At 43.7% G+C, this 22,054-nt stretch overlaps 1 protein-coding gene across 1 annotated transcript in view; it reads right to left on the bottom strand.

The window, feature by feature from the left end:
- lgr4 (leucine-rich repeat containing G protein-coupled receptor 4) overlaps positions 1-22,054 on the bottom strand; it is a 164,098-nt gene that overhangs the window by 51,433 nt on the left and 90,611 nt on the right. Inside the window, exon 3 of the mRNA XM_063061764.1 lies at positions 20,163-20,234. Within this exon, the coding sequence (XP_062917834.1) occupies positions 20,163-20,234 (72 nt within the window). The remainder of the gene's footprint in view (positions 1-20,162; positions 20,235-22,054) is intronic.

Here is a 22,054-nt window from a genome sequence, read left to right as displayed (position 1 = left end):
TCTTTGGTGACATACCAATTCTCCTCAAATTCCGAATGATGTTTTGCTGCTGGTGTGCCTCCATTGTGATTGTCTCAATATTGTGGGCCCTGGATAGATCTTCTGAGCTGGTGACACTCAGGAATCTGAGGAATGAGGACTGGTGTATGTTCTCCCGACTTCCCCTTCCTTATGTCTATAATCAACACTTTGGTGTTTCTGACGTTTAGTGCAAAGTTGTTATTGCAACACCACTTGACCAGCTGATCTACTTCACTTCAATTTGCCTCCTTGGGCATCATCTGACATACTACCAACAGTGGTGCCACTGAAAAATTTATAGATGGCGGTTTGTGCTGTGCCTAAGCTTATATTCAGGTGTGTAACGAGAGATGAGTAGCGGACTAAGCATGCATCCTTGTATCACAAGCATGTGACGTGAAATTTGTTAACTTAGCAGCAGCAATTCAATGCGATAGATAATCTAGCAGAGAGAAAAAATAATAAAATATAAAATAAACAAATTAGTTACATATATTGAATAGATTTAAAAGAATGTGCAAAAACAGAAATACTGTATATTAAAAAAGTGAGGTAGTGTCCAAAGCTTCAATGTCCATTTAGGAATCAGATGGGAAAGGGGAAGGAGTTGTTCCTGAATCGCTGAGTGTGTGCCTTCAGGCTTCTGTACCTCCTACCTGATGGTAACAGTGAGAAAAGGGCATGCTCTGGGTGCTGGAGGTCCTTAATAATGGATGCTGCCTTTCTCAGACACCGCTCCCTAAAGACGCCCTGGGTACTTTGAAGGGTAGTGCCCCAGATGGAGCTGACTAGATTTACAACCTTCTGCAGCTTTTTTCGGTCCAGTGCAGTAGCCCCTCCAAATCAGACAGTGATGCAGCCTGTCAGAATGTTCTCCACAGTACAACTACAGAAGTTTTTGAGTGTATTTGTTGACATGCCAAATCTCTTCAAACTCCTAATAAAATATAGCCGCTGTCTTGCCTTCTTTATAACTACATCGATATGTTGGGACCAGCTTAGATCCACAGAGATCTTGACACCGAGGAACTTGAAGCTGCTCACTCTCTGATCCCTCTATGAGGATTCATATGTGTTCCTTCGTCTTACCCTTTCTGAAGTCCACAATCAGTTCTTTCGTCTTACTGACGTTGAATGCCAGGTTGTTGCTGTGGCACCATTCCACTAGTTGGCATATCTCACTCCTGTACTCCCTCTCGTCACCACCTGAGATTCTACCAACAATGGTTGTATCGTCAGCAAATTTATAGATGGTATTTGAGCTATGCCTAGCCACAGAGTCATGTATATATAGAGAGTAGAGCAGTGGGCCAAGCACACACCCCCGCGGTGCGCCAGTGTTGATTGTCAGCGAGGAGGATATGTTATCACCAATCCGCGTAGACTTTGGTCTTTCGGTTAGGAAGCCGAGGATCCAACTGCACAGGGAGGTACAGAGGCCCAGGTTCTGCACCTTCTCAATCAGGATTGTGGAATGATGGTATCAAATGCTGAGCTACAGTCAATGAATAGCATCCTGATGTAGGTGTATGCGTTGTCTAGGTGGTCAAAAGCCACGTGGACAGCTATTGAGGTTGCGTCTGCTGTTGACCTATTGTGGCAATTGGCAAATTGCATTGCGTCCAGGTCCTTGCTGAGGCAGGAGTTCAGTCTAGTCATAACCAACCTGCAAAAGCATTTCATCACTGTTGATGTGAGTGCTACTGGGCGATAGTCATTAAGGCAGCCCACATTCTTCTTCTTAGGCACTGGTATGATTATCAGTGAGGTGGCGATGTTACCATCAATCTGTACTGATGGTGGCCTCCCGATGAGAAAATCAAGAATCAAATTGCAGAGGGAGGTTCAGAGATCCACGTTTTGAAACTTATTGATTAGTACTGCAGAGATTATGGTGTTGAATGCCAAACTGTAATTGATAAGTAGCAGCCTGATGTAGTATTGCTGGTAGGCAGGTGGTCCAAAGCCTTATGGAGAGCTACTGAATGGAGAACCTGCTGTCGACTTGTCATATCACATCCCACCATCTTAAAAATTGGTTTATCTCTATTTTAAGGTTTGGTAAAGGTTCATTAACTTGTACCATAGATCCAGCATCCAGAGGACTTCGTTTTTCTACAACATTATCCTTTATTAAATCCTTTTGCAAACTCTTTAACAAATCAACCTAAAATCTTCACAGAAAGCTACCAATACAAAAAAAAACTGACTTAAAATTTGCTGGATGCTAAAATGTGTACATTAAACATTCATAAAGTTTAAATATTAATGCTGATATTAAAAAAGTTCAACTCTTGAAATATACCAATATGATGAATTGCTATAGTAATAACTACTAGGAAAATTTCTAAAGCTACAAGAGAAAAGAAACAATAGATCAAGTTGCCAACATTGCAGGACAGAAATAGAATCAGTCATACAGCATGAAAACAGGGCCTTCCAGCTCAAATCGTCAACAGCCACTACATTGCCCAGCAAGCTGCACCCATCTGCCTGAACTTTGCCCATAGCCCTCTAATATTTCCTATCCATGTACCAGATTATGTTATTTTTTACAAAACCTATAGCTATATTGTTAGTACTACTTAAAGGTATTGATTCTTTTATTACCCTAAATGACCGAGTAGCAGTTTCAGGCATAAAAATCTGCCCATGTTTTCACCTATGGTAACAAAAGACATGTAAGGTACCTGAAAAAGGCCAGCAATATCACTCACCCTGCTCTTGGAATGCCCATCAATGAGCAGGCTATGTAGCATCATTACAGGACCAACAGACTTGTAAACTACTTTCACCAGGTGGTAAGGATAATCAACACCTCCGCGCACCATTTTTTTGGCTGCCCAGTCAAATCGGGAATGAGGGAGAAGGCTACTCATTCCCCATGATGGAGATTTAAAAAGCATCATTCACAGGCTTTCAGCATTTTCCGGTAGCCCAATCAAATCGTGATTCATTTGCAAGGCCAAATAAAAATAAGGCCGGGACAAACGAAGCAGCCATTATTGGAGTGGACCAGTGCTGGAATGGGAAAGCTTTGGGTCATCAGGCTTGGGCAAGGTAAGTATCTAGTAAGTTTCTTCTCCTTCATTCTTCCCCTGTTATTACATAGTTAGTGCAGTGAGGATGGCTCCAAGGGCTGTGTTGTGTTCTTTGTGGGACATCTCCATCCTCCTGGAGAACCACATCTGCACCCGCTGCACCGAGCTGCAACTTGATGACTTTTGTTTCATACCAGAAAATGAGTAAGTATAGACAGGAGCTACAGAGAGTTAATTAACCTTACGTTTCAAGAGGCAGGTACCTGGATAGCTGTCCGGATTGGGAAAAGAAATGGGCAGCCAATGCAGAATACCCCTGTGGCCATTCCCCTCAATAGCAAGTATATAAATTTACAACCATGGCTACTGTTCGGGGGGGGCGCGGGGGGCTACTGGGGGAAGCCACGATCTTCTTCCCTTCTGAGCCACAGCACTGCAGAGGAGTAGATACAATATTCTATGGATGCAAGAGAGACACACCCGGATGCTATGTTATCTCCCAGATGCCAGGGTCAGGGACGTCTTGAATTGGGTCCACAGCATTTTAAAGGGAGAGGATGAACAGCCAAAAGGTTTGGAGCATATTGGCACCAATGACGTAGGTAGGAAAAGGAAGGACGTTCTGAAGAGGTAGCAAGCTGAAAAGCAGGGCCTACGGGGTAGTAATCTCTGGAATTCTATCTGTGCCATGCACCACTGAAGGTAAAAATAGGATTATCTGGCAGATGAATGCGTGGCTGAGGAACTGGTGGAGGGAGAGGGGTTCAGATTTATGGATCATTGGGATCTCGAATGTATGACTTGTACAAAAGGGATGGGTACACCGGAACCTGAGGGAGACCAATATCCTTGAGGGCAGGTTTGCTAGAATTGTTGAGGAGGGTTTAAAATAATTTGGCAGGGTGATGAGAAACTGAGGCTACATCCACACTAGACCGGATAAATCCGTAACGAAGCTTTTTCTCTTTGTTTTGATTCTCCGTCCACACTGAAACAGCGTTTTACTCCCCCGAAAACGGAGCTTTTCTAAAACATTCTCTAGAGTGTGTATATCTGAAAACGCCGGTTGGGCGGTGTAGCGTGTACAGGGTAACCGGAGCTTTTAAAAAACGCTGTCATTATGCGCTGGAACAGGTGGCGGCGGCAGGGCGTCATTTCATTGTTTTCTTGAACACAACCTGTTCTTTATAGCAGTTGAGGAAGTCGTTGTATTTGGTTTGGCACGACTCCCAGTCCACGCTCTCCACTGCTTTGCTGACTTTGCAGACATTTGTAACTCGCAGAAGCAGCTCGACTTCATCGTCTGTCCAAAGAAGTCCAGTCTGCTTTTTCCAGTGGAGGTTTTCTTTGTATTCCTCTAAGACATTGTTGAAAACTTTCTTTCGCTGTTGTTGTAGGTACTCTAGTTTTTGACCAATGGAAATAGCAAAACGCCGCTGCGGAAACGGAAATAGTATTTCCAGTGGCAGTGGCCTGGTAAATTGAAGTAACTAATTGGGCAACCAGCGGTTCACCCAGTAAATTGACCAGCACAGGACGGGACAGACCTTTGGCCAAACAGAGGGGAATGGGACTCCCCTGCAGTATATCTGGATGTCACAGTGTCATGCAAAAATTTGGGCACCCTGGTCAAAATTTCTGTTACTGTGGGTAGCTAAGCGAGTAAAAGATGACCTGATTTCCAAAAGGCATAAAGTTAAAGATGACACATTTCTTTAATATTTTAAGCAAGAATTTTTTTTTTATTTCCATCTTTTACAGTTTCAAAGTAACAAAAAAGGAAAAGGGCCCAAAGCAAAAGTTTGGGCACCCTGCATGGCGGTACTTAGTAACACCCCCTTTGGCAAGTATCACAGCTTGTAAACGCTTTTCGTAGCCTTTCAATTCTTGTTTGGGGGACTTTCGCCCATTCTTCCTTGCAAAAGGCTTTCAGTTCTGTGAGATTCTTGGCCGTCTTGCATGCACTGCTCTTTTGAGGTCTATCTACAGATTCTCGATGACGTTTAGGTCAGGGGACTGTGAACGCCATGGCAAAACCTCTTGAGGTAGTCCATTGTGGATTTTGAGATGTGTTTAGAATCATTACCCTGTTGTAGAAGCCATCCTCTATTCATCTTCCGTTCTTTTTTACAGACGGTGTGACGTTTGCTTCCAGAATTTGCTGGTATTTAATTGAATTCATTCTTCCCTCTACCAGTAAATGTTCCCCATGCCACTGGCTGCAACGCAAGCCCAAAGCATGATCGATCCACCCCCATGCTTAACAGCTGGAGAGGGGTTCTTTTCATGAAATTCTGCACCCTTTTTTCTCCAAACATACCTTTGCTCATTGCAGCCAAAAAGTTCTATTTGAACTTGATCAGTCCACAGGACTTGTTTCCAAAATGCATCAGGCTTGTTTAGATGTTCCTTTGCAAACTTCTGATGCTGAATACTTCCAAAGGGGGTGTTACTGAGTACTGCCATGCAGGATGCCCAAACTTTTGCTTCGGGCCCGTTTACTTTTTTTGTTATTTTAAAACTGTAAAAGATGGAAATAAAAAAGTTTTCTTGCTTAAAACATTAAAGAAATGTGTCATCTTTAACTTTATGCCTTTTGGAAATCAGTTCATCTTTTACTCACTTAGCTATTCACAGTAACAGAAGTTTTGACCGGGGTGCCCAAACTTTTGCATGCCACGAAGTGCAGCGCTAACAAAGAAACTGGGAAATGGTGCGTGGCCACCAGAGGGAACTTGGGATATAACCCCTTGTGAACAAGAAGTAAATTTAATTTGGAAAAAGGATTGCGGTAAAAAGTGGAAATTATTGATTAAAGAATGGAAAGATAAAGCTGATACCAAATGGAATAGTACTTTACCGGCCAGTTGGAGGAACAACGCCTGTGATCGAGGGGTGTAGAGGGGTGTAGAGGTATGAACGTCAGAAGGAAATCCCAAGAGTTGGGAAACATTAAAGGCAGAGTGCGAATGAGTAGATGGGAGAAGAAAAAGAGAACAAGAGAAACAAAGAAAACGAACAAAGGCAGATATGGACAGACAAGAAGGTTTAGATCAGTAGTGCCACACGCAAGATCCAGGGCCAATACTGGATCCCGAACCTATGTCTGGCATACCGACCCTGCTGGAGGACAGTGACCGCGATGAGGATCGGGCACCCACCGTATCCACCACCTTACCAGGGGCCGAGTGCACCCAGTGCTCCCAGTAGTCAGATACAGTGGCCGCTCAGGTAAAATAGCGGCGGCAGGAAAGGGGAGGCTCTCTATACCCTGAGATCCAGGAAGGGAATACCAAAGATTACTCTGAGACAGGGAGGGAAGAATCCAATAAAACCCCAGAGTTAATGGCTCCACAAAGAAAATTGCCCACCCGAATGCTGCCCAATCCACGAGCAGCCGAGGAGCGACAGCCCTCAGTAATTCCTGTGTATGCACCCTGGTAGCCTCAAGAAATGATAATGATCATGAATCAGGCCCCAGAGAGAAAAGAAAAACCAGCACAGTTTGCTCAGTATGTCCGCAGTATTATACAAATGCATAATGCGACCCCGCAAGATTTTTCAGTCTCTGCTGCACGATTCTCTCAGCTGATGAGGGGCGGAAATGGAAGGCAGAATTAAGATACCAAGCTTCTCAGGAGTTACAGGCGGGAATCCATAATGAGAATGAACAGACAGAACAAATTATTCAAGCCTTGGAGAGGGCTCTCCAACAACCTGTAAATATCACTAAAGTACTTGAATGCAAAACTAAGCCTGGGAAATTGGGAGCGATTTGTGGCCTGCTACGGCACTTTCGCAGGAGACCAAGCCTTTAATTAATGGGAATTCGTCCCCCCAGTTTAAAGCCTTACTGCTCCAATGCTTACCAACTAAGTTAGCCAACATGATAAAAACAAATAATACGGCCGGGGCACTGACTGATACTCAAGCACAGGTAACTGAGATATCCACTGAGATGACTGCAATTCGCCAAACCATGCTACAGAATCGGATGGCCCTAGACTTTATATTAGCAGAAAAAGGAGGGACCTGTGCTATTATAGGTAAGGAATGCTGTACTTATATCCCTGACGAATCTTCCAATATTACCCAAGAGATCCAGAAAATTCAAGATGTTGGCAGTAAGCTACACAGTTTTGGGACCAGTAAGGCGGGGGGGGGGGGGCGGCCTTTAATATATTCGGGGGACTTCTGGGGGTTGTTTTTGCATTTCGGAAGTCTGATTGTATTAATTTAGATTATTGTCTGTATCCTACTGGCCATGTTTTATATCATGTTGTAGGAGTGACAATCTGTTCTGAAAGATTATCAAGTAATGATAAAGAGGAGGGATTGATAAGGTTTTAAGACAATTGGGATAGTAAGGGTTTAAAGATTTCTGCAAAAATGTACTCTGTCAGCGTGACTGAGTGGTGTCTGCCTGGCAGAATTGTCTGATAAACTGCTTTTCTGTTTTAATCAAGGACAGAACTGCCTGATTCTGTAAAGTAACAGATGTGTGTGTGTCTGATAAAAACTCCAAGGCTGATTACTCCTTTCTCTGACCCTCTGTACCTTGTAGTTCCACAACTAAGAACCGGAAAACAACTCCATATATGGATAACGATGGTTTCTTTGAACTGTATAACTGTTGCTGTATGTAACCTGCTGATAAAGGTCCGATACGAGCCCCCGGGGGACAGAAACTCTGCCCCCCTGGTGTTTGGCTTTGCACCTCTCGCTGGCTGAGTTCAAACAAGTAAACTGGTGAAAAGGATAAAGTAAAGAACAGTTGTGGTGTGGTTATTGGTCCGGCGAATTTAAGTTTACAAACACATCTAATTCAAATAAAAGTACTGCTTTGAATTTATTTTGAAGTGCTGGATTAGCATCTCTATTTGAATGGAAAAATATTTTAGTTTCATTAGGCATACCATAATTCTGGAATTTCATACTTATCTGGCTAGAATTAAGCAACCACTCAAATCCAGAAACAGACTTTGAGGGTCAGTAAAAAAAAAGACCCCTTTCTTAAAAAACTCCAAAATTTAACTACTGTAAATTTATTGTTTCTTGTTCTGTTTCTGTTTCCTACTGTAAATAAAGCACTTACATTAACTGATGCCTCATGGCGTACAGAGTCTCTCCCTATTGCTCTAACCTTTTCTAGCTCATCTGTTTTGCAAATAACAGCCAAAGGGGTTTTATTTTTAATCTATAACCTCAATATAAATTAAGTATTGGAAGTCAAAATGTCACTTTTCAGAAACCCCAGCCAAAGGACTTCACAGACAATTCAGATTAGAAGAGGAGAGCAAAGACTTAATCACAGAAGATCTTGGATTGGTATACATGTTAAAGATGTACACAATAAAAACCAAAAACTTTGCATTAGTTTTTTAAAAGTGTTTCAACTTTTCCTGTACAGTTTCTCTATTCTTAAAAATAATGTAACTGCTTTAAAATGAAATTTCCTGCTGGAAACAATGTAACCACAATCTTCAAATACTGATGGCATATTGTAAAATTATTGTTGCATGAAAAATAAGTCTGCCTAGGCTATAACAAGGGGACATACGTATGTTAATTGAGTGAACAAAGAGCATAATTTGTGAATAAGTAAATTAGTCCACTTTAACAGGAAAAATAATTTTTAAAAAAAACCTTGTCTAGATTGTAAGATCATTGAGCTCTGAAACACCAAGATTACTAGGACAATTTGCATAGGATAGTGGTGCCCGTCAAGTAATTCGGAAACTAAACTTATAGAATGCCATATTTCATTGCTGAGACCATGTCATTACTGTATATATTTCTTGTCTCATTATTTAAGGATGTAAATGCATTGCATGCAGATCAAAGGAGGTTTACTCACTCCCCCCCCCCCTTCCATTCTCCAACTCTGGCTCCTCTCTCAGCTCTCCCTATTTTCCTCAGCTGCCTATCATGTCCCCACTACCCCTCCTCCTTCCCTTTCTCCCATGATCCATTTTCCTCTTCTATTTGATTCTTTCCTCCAGCACTTTACCTTTTCCACCTATTACCTCCCTGTTTTTAACTTCATCCCCCCTCCCTCACCCACCTGGCTTCATCTTTGATCCTGTCCTCTTTCCCCTCCCCCCTCTTCTTCCCTCCTTTCCAGGCCTGATGAAGGGTCTCTGCCTATTTATTCATTTCCATTGATGCTGCCTGACCTGCAGAGTTCCTCCAGCATTTTATGTGTGTTACTAGATTAATACTGGACTGGTAATTATTGAGGGAAGGCTGTACTGATTAGGCATATACCCACTAGAGTTTAGTAGAGAAAAAGGGGGATTTGATTGTATCAAGTGATATCTTGGGTCTTGACAACGTGGCTGTGGGAAGTCTTCTATTGGACCTCATCCTTCAGTTTTTCCTTGTCATGGAGGAGTTTCTGATCCAAGAATGCCTTGCATTTGTGATGAATTACCTCCTGGATTACCTAATCATTCTTATCAAACGGTCCGATTTTCTGGTGAAGAACCAAAAGTTTATTCAAAAGTACAAATTATAGGAACCTTGGGGAAATCCTGCAGCTCCTGCTAGGGGTCATTAATCGTCTTTGAGGAATCCTCTAAGAAAGACTTGCTTAGGCTGTCCTTCAACACTGATTTTCTTGCAGGAACATTTCTTATGTTATAACACCTGCAAACACAAGCATAATCTTGCTGGGTAGCCGGAGGAACACACTTTAAGTGCTTGTGCAAACAAATGAGCAGTTTTTAATTACATGTGGGGCAGGTCATCACAAGCTGCATTGTGAACCTATTCCATAGAGCTACTCAGTATTAGGCAACATTACTGCCAAAGGCAATATCAGCAAAGACTGAGATCTCTCAAAATAGACTCTGGCAAATGTTAAAGGACAGAAAGAACAAGAGAATATGTATTCTGGCGATAAAAGAAAGCACAGCCTTTCCGATATATGTTGGGGATACTACTGCTAAATTAGAAGGAAATGGATGAGCTGAAATCTCTCTCTCTCAACTGTTTCACTGCACTTCTTTCTTTTGCTGACCACCACATCCCTTACCCCCACCTCCCCATCACCACCTGTTGCTCTAAACTCACTCACTTCCCAAAAAATGGTACAGTCTGACACACTATTATTTGTTAGTAACAAATATTTCAGTAAGATACAGGTACAATGTAAAACTTGCTTGCAGCAGCATCACAGGTATGTAGACCACAAGCCTACTCCTACATCCACAGCCATACTTATCACAGGATTACCTTCCAAAGCACATAACTGATTAAAAAAAAATCAATTTTCAAAGAGGAATTATAATACAGGGAAATAAGCAAATAATGCTGACTCAATCTTGTCATCCAGACTTCAGTTGGAAACCAAAACACTAATGAGAAAGGGTGTAGCTTAGCAGGAAATATTAAAACATGTTGCAAGAGCTTCTATAAATATGTGGAAAGAGGATAAGCAAAGTTAATACAGACTGAGACAAGAGAATTTATATTGGGAAATGAGGCACATATAATGATAAAGAGATTAATTTTTTCTTTCCATCTTCGTGCAGAGAGCCTCACAGAAGAGAGGAAAACTATAGGTAGTCATAGAACAATACATCAGTGAAACAGGTGCTTCAGCCCTTCCAGTCTGTGCCGAACTATTAATCTGCCTAGTCCCATTGAAATGCACTTGCACCACAGCCCTCCATAGCCCTCTCATCCACAGAACTATCCAAACTTCTCTTAAATGTTGAAAGTGACCCCGCATCCACCACTTGCACTAGCAGTTCATTCCACACTCTCACCACCCTCTGAGTGAAGGTCCCTCTCACAATCACCTCTTTACCCTCTACCCATGACCTCCAGTTGTAGACTCACTCAACCTCAGTGGAAAAAGCCTGCTTGCATTACCCTATCTTTCTCCTTTATAACCTTGTATATATCAAATCTCCCCTCAATCTTCTACATTCTAGGGAATAAAGTCCTGACCTAATCAAACTTTCCCTTTAACGCAAGTCCTCAAGTCCAAGCAACAACCTTGTAAATTTTCTCTGCACTCCTTCAATTTTCTTTACATCTTTCCTGTAGCTAGGTGACCAAACTGCATACAATACTCCAAATAAGGCCTCACCAATGTCTTACACAATTTCAACATATCACATCACAACTGCTGCACTCAATATATTGATTTATGAAAGCCAATGTGTCAAAAGCTTTCTGTATGACCCTATCTACCTTTGACTAAACTTTCAAGGAATTGTGCATCTGTAATCCCAAATCCCTCTGTTCTACCGCATTCCGGTGCCTACCGCTCACTGTATAAGGCTTACCCCCATTGGTCCTTCCAAAGTGTAACACCTCACAACTGTCCACATTAAATTCCATTTGCCATTTGTCAGCCCATTTTTCCAGCCGGTCCAGATCTTGGTGAAAACTTTGATAATCTTCCTTGCTGTCCACTACATCCTGAATCGTGGTGTCATCCACAAATTTGCTAATCCAATTTACCACATTATCATCCAGTTTGTTGATATAGATGACAAACAACAATGGAGCCAAGAGCGCAACATCCGCAGCACACCATTAATCACAGGCCTCCAGTCTGAAAGGCAGCCATCTCCAACCACTAACAACAGGAATTCTGCAGATGCTGGAAATTCAAGCAACACACATCAAAGTTGCTGGTGAACGCAGCAGGCCAAGCAGCATCTATAGGAAGAGGCGCAGTCGACGTTTCAGGCCGAGACCCTTCGTCAGGACTAACTGAAGGAAGAGTGAGTAAGGGATTTGAAAGCTGGAGGGGGAGGGGGAGATGCAAAATGATAGGAGAAGACAGGAGGGGGAGGGATAGAGCCGAGAGCTGGACAGGTGATAGGCAAAAGGGGATACGAGAGGATCATGGGACAGGAGGTCCGGGAAGAAAGACGGGGGGGGGGTGACCCAGAGGATGGGCAAGAGGTATATTCAGAGGGACAGAGGGAGAAAAAGGAGAGTGAGAGAAAGAATGTGTGCATAAAAATAAGTAACAGATGGGGTACGAGGGGGAGGTGGGGCCTAGCGGAAGTTAGAGAAGTCAATGTTCATGCCATCAGGTTGGAGGCTACCCAGACGGAATATAAGGTGTTGTTCCTCCAACCTGAGTGTGGCTTCATCTTTACAGTAGAGGAGGCCGTGGATAGACATGTCAGAATGGGAATGGGATGTGGAATTAAAATGTGTGGCCACTGGGAGATCCTGCTTTCTCTGGCGGACAGAGCGTAGATGTTCAGCAAAGCGGTCTCCCAGTCTGCGTCGGGTCTCACCAATATATAAAAGGCCACATCGGGAGCACCGGACGCAGTATATCACCCCAGTCGACTCACAGGTGAAGTGATGCCTCACCTGGAAGGACTGTTTGGGGCCCTGAATGGTGGCAAGGGAGGAAGTGTAAGGGCATGTGTAGCACTTGTTCCGCTTACACGGATAAGTGCCAGGAGGGAGATCAGTGGGGAGGGATGGGGGGGACGAATGGACAAGGGAGTTGTGTAGGGAGTGATCCCTGCGGAATGCAGGGGGGGGGGAGGGAAAGATGTGCTTAGTGGTGGGATCCCGTTGGAGGTGGCGGAAGTTACGGAGAATAATATGTTGGACCCGGAGGCTGGTGGGGTGGTAGGTGAGGACCAGGGGAACCCTATTCCTAGTGGGGTGGTGGGAGGATGGAGTGAGAGCAGATGTACGTGAAATGGGGGAGATGCGTTTAAGAGCAGAGTTGATAGTGGAGGAAGGGAAGCCCCTTTCTTTAAAAAATGAAGACATCTCCCTCGTCCTAGAATGAAAAGCCTCATCCTGAGAGCAGATGCGGCGGAGACGGAGGAATTGCGAGAAGGGGATGGCGTTTTTGCAAGAGACAGGGTGAGAAGAGGAATAGTGTAGGCCTATAGTAGACATCAGTGGATAAGCTGTCTCCAGAGACAGAGACAGAAAGATCTAGAAAGGGGAGGGAGGTATCCAATTTACTGTCTCAACTTGAGCGCCAAGTAACTAAAACTTCTTGAGCAACCTCCCACATGGGACTTTATCAAAGACCTTGCTAATGTCCATGTAGACAATATCCACTGCCTTACCTTCATCCACTTTCTTGGTAACTTCCTTAAAAAACTCTAAGATTGGTTCAGCATGTGTTGCCTTGTACAATGTCATGTTGACTATCCCTAATCAGTACCTGTATATCCAAATACTTCTATATCGGGTCCCTTAGGATACCTTCCAATAATTTTTCCACTACTGATGTCAGGCTCACTGGCCTATAATTCCCTGGCTTGTTCTCAGAGCCTTTCTTAAACAACAGAACAACATTAGCTATCTTTCAATCCTCCGGCACTTCATCTATGCGCAAAGGCATTTTAAGTGCCTCTGCTTTGTGCCCCTGCAATTTTCACACTAGCCTCCCACAGGGTCAGGGGGAACACACTATCAGGCCCTGGGGATTTATCCACCCTAATCTTCCTCAAGACAGTAAACACCTCCTCCTTTGTAATCTGTATAGGCTCCATGACCTCACTGCTGCATTGCCTCACATCTATACTCTCAGTCCGTCTATTTAAGATCAGCCCATCTCTTTTTGGCTCCATGCAAAGATTAGCATTCTGATTTCCAATGGAATCATTTTGTCCCTTGCTATCCTTTTGCTCTTAATGTACCTGTAGAAGTCTCAAGATTCTCCTTCACACTGTCTGCTAGAGCAACCTCATGCCTACGTTCGGCCCTACTAATTTCCTTCTTAAGTTTTCTCTTGCATTTCTTATACTCAAGTACCTTATGTGTTCCTGCGTGCCTATATCTGCTATGCCAGGGGTCCCCAACCTTTTTTGCACTGCGGACTGGTTTAATATTGACAATATTCTTGCGGACTGGCTGACCTGGTGGGGGGGTAGGGTTGCCAACGGACAAGAGTAGCAGTCAAATAGGTTGTGTTTACCCAGAGAAAGACTACAATGAGCATGAAGCTTTGTGTGGGCACCAGTGCGCATGCGCGACCTGTGCATGCGTGTACCTGCCGATTTTTTTCTGCAAATTGTTTTTGACGATTCTGTTCGGGGGGGGGTGTTAATCGCGACCGGAATATAGGTGAAAAGTGGCTAATACACTCAATTTCGTTTCTAAAAGGGTTTATCTAACGAATTTAATATTAAACACACAGCGCATATTTCCCTCGCATGAATATGGTGATAAGTCAATTATCAGGGGAGGACAGGGGAGCTTGAAGTAAGTGTTGAACGAACTTCCAGTAGAAGTGGTAGAGGCAGGTTCGATAATATCATTTAAAAGAAAAATTGGATAGATATATGTACAGGGAAGGAAAGGATGGTTATGGGCTGAGTGCAGGTCGGTGGGACTCGGTGAGAGTAGCATTCGGCACGGACTAGGAGGGCCAAGATGGCCTGTTTCTGTGCTGTAATTGTTATATGGTTATATAAGTAAGTCAATAGCATCATAACATTTTAAGTAACGTTTGGATATTAAACACACAGCACATATTTTCCCCGTATGAACATATAAAATCATTGCAACACATCAATATCGCTGAATCAGTGGGAGCCCTGGGCTGAATACTTGTTCCCTGCAACAAGACAGTCCTATTGAGGGGTGATGGGAGACAGCGATACTCGAAGGGCGTTCCTTATGTCCAGTCTATTCTGCAATTTAGTTTTCGTTGCATTCATTGCAGAGATATGTTGGAAATGGAAGCAACGTTTTCAGTGCTTTCGTGGCTATCTCAGGATATTTAGCCTTGACTTTGATCCAGAATGCCGGCAGAGATGTTATGTCAAACATACTTTTCAGCCCGTCGTCATTTGCAAGCTCGAGGAGTTGATCTCCTTCCTGCGCTGACATGGATGACGTGCGGGTAATGACCTCACATGCGTAATGATGTCGCGTGCGTTCAAGCGTGGGCGTGACAGGGATGAGGAAAGGTGCAGCTGACTCATATCGCCAAATCATATCGTTTCCTCACGGCCCGGTAGCACATGCTCTGCGGCCCGGTGGTTGGGGATCGCTGTGCTATGCAGCTCTTTTTTTTCTTAACCAGGGCTTCAATATGTCTCAAAAACCAAGGGTAACATAAACCTTTATTCTGATAGGCTCACATAAGCTTTGTATTCTCAAAATTTTACTTTCGAAGGCCTCCCACTTACCAAGTACACTTCTATCAAAAACAAGCTATCCCAATCCACACTTGCCACATCGTTTCTGAGACTATCAAAACTGGCCTTTCTCCAATTTACAACCGCCTGACTTATCCTTCTCCATAATTACCTTGAAATTAATGGCATTATGATCACTAGATGCAAAGTGTTCCCCTACACCTGCTCGTTCTCATTTTTTAATATGCTAGTATCGCACGCTCTGTAGTTGGGCTTCCAGGTACTTTTTGAGGAAACTTTCCTGAGTACACTTGACAAACTCTTTCCCATCCAGTCCTTTTACCATATGGAAGTTCTGGTCGATATGTGGGAAGTTAAAATCACCAACTAGGACAACCTTAAGTTTCTGACAACAGTCTTCAATCTCCCTACAAATTTGCTTCTCTAAATCCCATGGACTATTGGGTGCTTGTGTTAGCCACTTCAGCCCTGGGAAAAAGCCTCTGAGGATCCACATAATCAATGCCTCTCATCATCTTATATACCTCTATCAGGTCACCTCTCAACCTTTGCCGCTCCAAGGAGAAAAGGCCAAGTTCACTCAACCTATTCTCATAAAGCATGCTCCCCAATCCAGGCAACATCCTTGTAAATCTCCTCTGCACCCTTTCTATAGTTCCCACATCCTCCCTATGGTGAGGAGACCACAAATGAGCACAGTACTCAAAGTGGGGTCTGACCAGAGTCCTATATAACTGTAACATTACCTCTCGGCTCTTAAACTCAATCCTACGGTTGATAAAGGTCAATGCACCATATGCCCTCTTAACCACAAGGTCATAGTCATACTTTATTGATCCCGGGGGAAATTGGTTTTTGTTACAGTTGCACCATAAATAATAAATAGTAATAAAACCATAAATAGTTAAATAGTAACATGTAAATTATGCCAGGAAATAAGTCCAGGTCAACCTGCACAGCAACTTTCAGTATCCTATGGACTCAGGCCCCAAGATCCCTCTGATCCTCCACATTGCCTTGCCATTAAAACTATATTCTACCATCCTATTTGACCTACCAAAATAAACCACCTCATACTTACCTGGGTTGAATGCCATCTGCCACTTCTCAGCCCAGTTTAGCATCCTATTTATGTCTTGCTGTAACCTCTGACAGCCCTCCACACTATCCACAACACCCCCAACCTTTGTGTCATCAACAAATTTACGAACCCATTCCTCCACTTCCTCATCCAGGTCACTTATAAAAATCACGAAGAGTCAGGATCCCAGAACAGATCCCTGAGGCACACCACTGGTCACCGACCTCCATGCAGAATATGACCCGCCTTTAACCGCCCTTTGCCTTATGTGGGCAAGCCAGTTCTGGTTCCACAAAGCAATGCCCTCTTGGATCCCACGCCTCCTTACTTTCTCAATAAGCCTTGCATGGGGTACCTTATCAAATGCCTCGCTGAAATCCATATACACTACATCTACTGCTCTACCTTCATCAACGTGTTTAGTCACATCCTCAAAAAATTCAATCAGGCTCATAAGGAACGACCTGCCTTTGACAAAACCATACTGACTATTCCTATTAATATTATGCCTCTCCAAGTGTTCATAAATTCTGCCTCTCAGGATCTTTTCCATCAACTTACCAACCAGTGAAGTAAGGCTCACTGGTCTAATAACTTCCTGGGCAATCTCTACTCCCCTTCTGAATAAGGGACCAACATCTGCAACCCTCCAGTCCCCATTGATGATGCAAAGATCATTGCCAGAAGCTTAGCAATCTGCTCCCTCACCTCCCACAGTAGCCTGGGGTACATCTCATCCGGTCCCGGAGACTTATCCAACTTGATGCTTGCCAAAATCTCTAGCACATCCTCTTTCTTAATGTCTATATGCTCAAGCTTTTCAATCTGCTGTACATCATTCCTACAATCGCCAAGAACCTTTTCCGTAGTGAATACTGAAGCAAAGTACTCATTAAGTACCTCTGCTATCTGCTCCGGTTCCATACAGACTTTTCCACTGTCACATTTGATTGGTCCTACCCTCTCACATCTTATCCTCTTGCTCTTCACATACTTGTAGAATGCCTTGGTGTTTTCTTTAATTTTGCTCACCAAGGCCTTCTCATGGCCCCTTCTGGCTCTCCTAATTTCATTCTTAAGCTCCTTCCTGCTAACCTTATAATCTTCTAGATCTGTATCATTACTTAGTTTTTTTGAAACTTTCGGAAGCTTTTCTTCTTGACTAGATTTCAACAACTTTTCTACACCGCAGTTCATATACCATACCATCCTTTCCCTGTCTCATTCAAACGTAACACTGCAGAACATTTGCCATATTTCTGCCGTACATTTCCTTGAGAACATCTGTTCCCAATTTATGCTTTCAAGTTCCTGCCTGATAGCTTCATATTTCCCCATACTCCAATTAAACGCTTCCCTAACTTGTCTGTTCCTATCCCTCTCCAAAGCTATGTAAAGGAGGTAGAATTGTGATCACTATATCCAAAATGCTCTCCCACTAAGAGATCCGACACCTGACCAGGTTCATTTCCCAATACCAGATCAAGTACAGCCTCTCCTCTTGTAGGCTTATCTACATATTGTGTCAAGAAACCTTCCTGAACACACTTAACAAACTCTACCCCATCTAAACCCCTCACTCTAGGGAGATGCCAATCAACATTTGGGAAATTAAAATCTCCCACCACGACAACCATGTTTTTATTACACCTTTCCAGAATCTGTCTCCTTATCTACTCTTTGATGTCCCTGTTACTATTGGATGGCCGATAAAAAACTCCCAGTAAAGTTATTGACCCCTTCCCATTTCTAACTTCCACCCACAGAAACTCAGTAGATAATCCCTCCACGTCTTCCTCCTTTTCTGCAGCTGTGACACTATCTCTGATCAGCAATACCACGCCCCCACCTCTTTTGCCTCCCTCCCTGTCCTTTCTGAAACATCTAAAGCCTGGCACTCTAAGTAACCATTCCTGCCCCTGAGCCATCCAAGTCTCTGTAATGGCCACAACATCATAGCTCCAAGTACTGATCCACCCTTTAAACTCATCCGTTTTGTTCATGATGCTTCTTGAATTAAAATAAACACATCTCAAACCATCGATCTGAGTGTATCCCTTCTCTATCACCTGCCTATCCTCCCTCTCGCACTGTCTCCAAGCTTTCTCTATTTGTGAGCTAGCCGCCCCTTCCTCCGTCTCGTCAGTTCGGTTCCCACCCCCCAGCAATTCTAGTTTAAACTCTCCCCAACAGCCTTAGCAAACGTCCCTGCCAGGATATTGGTCCCCCTCGGATTCAAGTGCAACCGTCCTTTTTGTACAGGTCAAAAAGAGGTCCCAATGATCCAGAAATCTGAATCCCTGCCCCGCTCTAATCCCTCAGCCACACATTTATCCTCCACCTCATTCTATTCCTATACTCACTGCTGCGTGGCACAGGCAGTAATCCTGCGATTACTACCTTTGATGGCCTGCTTCTCAATTTCCTTCCTAACTCCCTGTAGTCTGTTTCCAGGACCTCCTCCCTTTTCCTACCTATGTCGTTGGTACCAATATGTACCACAACCTCTGGCTGTTCACCTTCCCATTTCAGGTTATCATGGACGCGATCAAAAACATCCCGGACTCTGGCACCTGGGAGGCAAACTACCATCCATGTTTCTTTCCTGCGTCCACGGAAACACCCGTCTGACCCCCCTAACTTTAGAGACTCCTATTACTGCTGCCTTCTTCCTTTCCCTACCCTTCTGACCCACAGGGCCAGACTCTGTGCCAGAGGCACAGCCACTGTTGCTTCCCCCATGTAGGCTGTTCCCCACCCCCAACAGTACTCAAACAGGGTACTTATTGTTAAGGGGGACAGCCACAGGGGTACCCGCTAGTATCTGACTCTAGCCCTTCCCTCTCCTGACTGCTACCCACTTATCTGTCTCCCCAGGCCCCGGAGTGACTACTTGCCTGTAGCTCCTCTCAATCACCTCCTCACTTTCCCTGAACAGACGAAGCTCATTGAACTGCATCACCAGTTCCCTAACACAGTCCCTAAGGAGCTGCAGCTCAACACATCTGGCACAGTTGTGGCCATCCGGAAGGCTGGAAGTCTCCAGGATTCCCACATCTGACACCCAGTACAGAACACCGGCCTCACAGACATACTTCCTCACAGGTAACTTACCTCATCTCGACCCATTACCGCCAAAGCCCGGATGAACCAAAGCCTTACCACTCTGCCTCAGATCACTCCGTTGATGACCGCTCCTTTGATGGCCGCTCCGCTAGGCAGTGTCTCCCTTTTACGCCTGAACCTTCCCTGCCATCTCACGATTGGTGCTCCGGTTATAGCCGCTGAAAGGCCACGTATAATGAACAAATGCTCTTGAAGCTCCTTTTCTAAATAACCGCCACCAACCTGCGAGAAATCCCTCTTGGTAAAGCTCTGTTGACACCACTGATTGGCCATGTACAAACTCTCTAACAGTTTGTGATTTGTTCCAATTATAGAGCCCTGGTAATATAACATTTTGGTACCCATCTGGTCTCTGTACTGTAGGAAGAAAATATTTGCAATAGAGGGGGTTGTACCAGATTGATTCCTGGGACACCCATTGTATGAGGAGATATTAGGCAGACTAGCTCATACTCTTGAGCTTTGAAGAATGCAAGTAGATCTCAGTGGAACATACAACATTCTTAAGAGGCCTACCAATGTGGATGCCGTGCATTTCTCCCCCTCGCTGGGCTATCCAGAACATGAGACAAAGTCATAAAATAGGAGGCAATAAGAACTTTCTTCAAGTGGTGAACATTTGTAATCTTTAACACAGTGCAACACAGGAAAAAAGCCAGAGGAACTCAACAGATCAGGCAGCATCTATGGATAGGAATAAACAGACCCTTCATCTCATTTTTATTTTTATTTTTATTTTTTGAAGGGTTCCTAAGATGTAAAGAACAGAGTCATACTTACAAAACTTTCAGCTGAGATAGACCAGACAAAGCATCTGGATGAATGTACGACAGGTCATTACCAGCCAGTCGCCTGAAAGAAAAATGTAGCAGTCAAGCAATCACGTAACAAAAAATAAATTACCAACTAGGAAAATAGATAACTGCAGCATGAAATTAAAATACAATCAGGAGCTTTATCATTTAATGCTTTATAGTTCAAGCAGGTGATCTTTGCAACCAAACAGCAAAAATGTGTAAAATGTATTAAAACCTAATAGCACCATTTATCAGCATACCTTACAATGCTATCCTACAATGTGCCTAGTTTGACCAGTGTAAAATGATAGCAGGTTGAAAAATTAAATATCAGGCAAGGCATTTTAAAAAATCACTGGTTACTGAACCAATGTCATTGATTTAGAGAACCTGACAGTAAACAGAAATTAAGCTCAATTGTTTTCCCCACAAGCAGCCCGACTGTAAATTCCCTTCAATATGTATAAGTTCTTAATACGAAGTTTCCACAATGCTTACCAAACCCTATCAGCAATGGATTTAGAGCAACAATTAATCTGTGGGAAGAACTCAGCAGGTCAGCAGCAGTGGAGGAGGGTGGGTGGGTTGAGAAAATAGATAGCCTTCTGACCCACTTTACAAGTTTTAATCAATCCAGCATCTCAATCCATTATTAAAATGCCAATAATACCATCCTTTGTAATGACCAAAGTACAGTTATTTGAAGAATCAACAATAAAAGATAAAATCAGATTTAGCATTGGAAAATTTCCGTATATTCTTAATAGCCATAAATTCTTTGCGTCCACGTAGGATACCTCGGAGGAAGCGCGGGTGTAGAGTGAGGTTATAAGTGCGTTTAAGGAAATGGGGTTTTAAACTCTCTATACCAACTATCTTGCTGGTAAACGTGCAGACTCTGGTGAATAAAATCGATGATCTCAGAGCTAGGGTGCTGAATCAGAGGGACATTAGGACCATGTGTGTCCTTTGTTTCACGAAATCCACCTCAGGCCAATGTCAAGCAGGCTTTAGATGATCTGAGCAATGGGATCAACATGCATGAAACAGCACATCCTAACACCTTCACCATCGTTTTAGGAGATTTTAACCAGGCCAGTCTGAAAAAAAAAATCACTAAGCAACTACCATCAACAGATCACTTGCAATACCAAAAGCAACAACACACTGGACCATTGCTACACCACCATCAAGAATGCCTGCTGTGCTATTCCATGCCCTCACTTCGGGAAGTCTGATTACCTAACCGTACTTCCACTCCCTGAGTACAGGCAGAGACCAAAGAATGCAGCACCAACAGTGAGGACCAAGGTATGGACAAGGGAAGCACAGGACCGCCTACAGGACTGCTTTGAATCCGTCAACTGGACTGTATTCAGGGATTCATCTTCGAACCCGGATGAGTATGCTGCAGTTGTTACCGACTTCATTAAAACCTGTGTGGATGAGTGTGTGCCCACAAAGACTTACAGTACAGTATGATTTGCAGAGGGTTATTTCAAGGGCGAAGAGACAATTTCGAACGAGGTGACTTTGGATGCACGGCAACTCTGGCAGCGTCTGCAAAGACATTACTTTCTACAAAGTGAAACCCAATAGCATGAATGGCAGCAATGCTTCACTATCAGATGAACTCAATGCCTTCTATGCACACTTTGAAAGGGAGAACACAACTACAGCTGTGAAGATCCCTGCTGCACCTGATGACCCTGTGACATCCGCCTCAGAGGCCGATGGTAGGCTGCCTTTAAAGAGAGTGAACCCTCATAACGCGAAAGGTCCTGATAAGGCTCTGAAAACCTGTGCCAACCAACTAGCGGGAGTATTCAAGGACATTTTCAACCTCTCACTACAATGGGTGGAAGTTCCTACTTG

Source organism: Mobula hypostoma, chromosome 11, assembly GCF_963921235.1.
Source record: "Mobula hypostoma chromosome 11, sMobHyp1.1, whole genome shotgun sequence".
NCBI lineage: Eukaryota > Metazoa > Chordata > Chondrichthyes > Myliobatiformes > Myliobatidae > Mobula > Mobula hypostoma.
The sequence above is the reverse complement of the archived record's forward strand: the minus strand, read 5'-3'. Positions and strand labels throughout refer to the sequence as shown.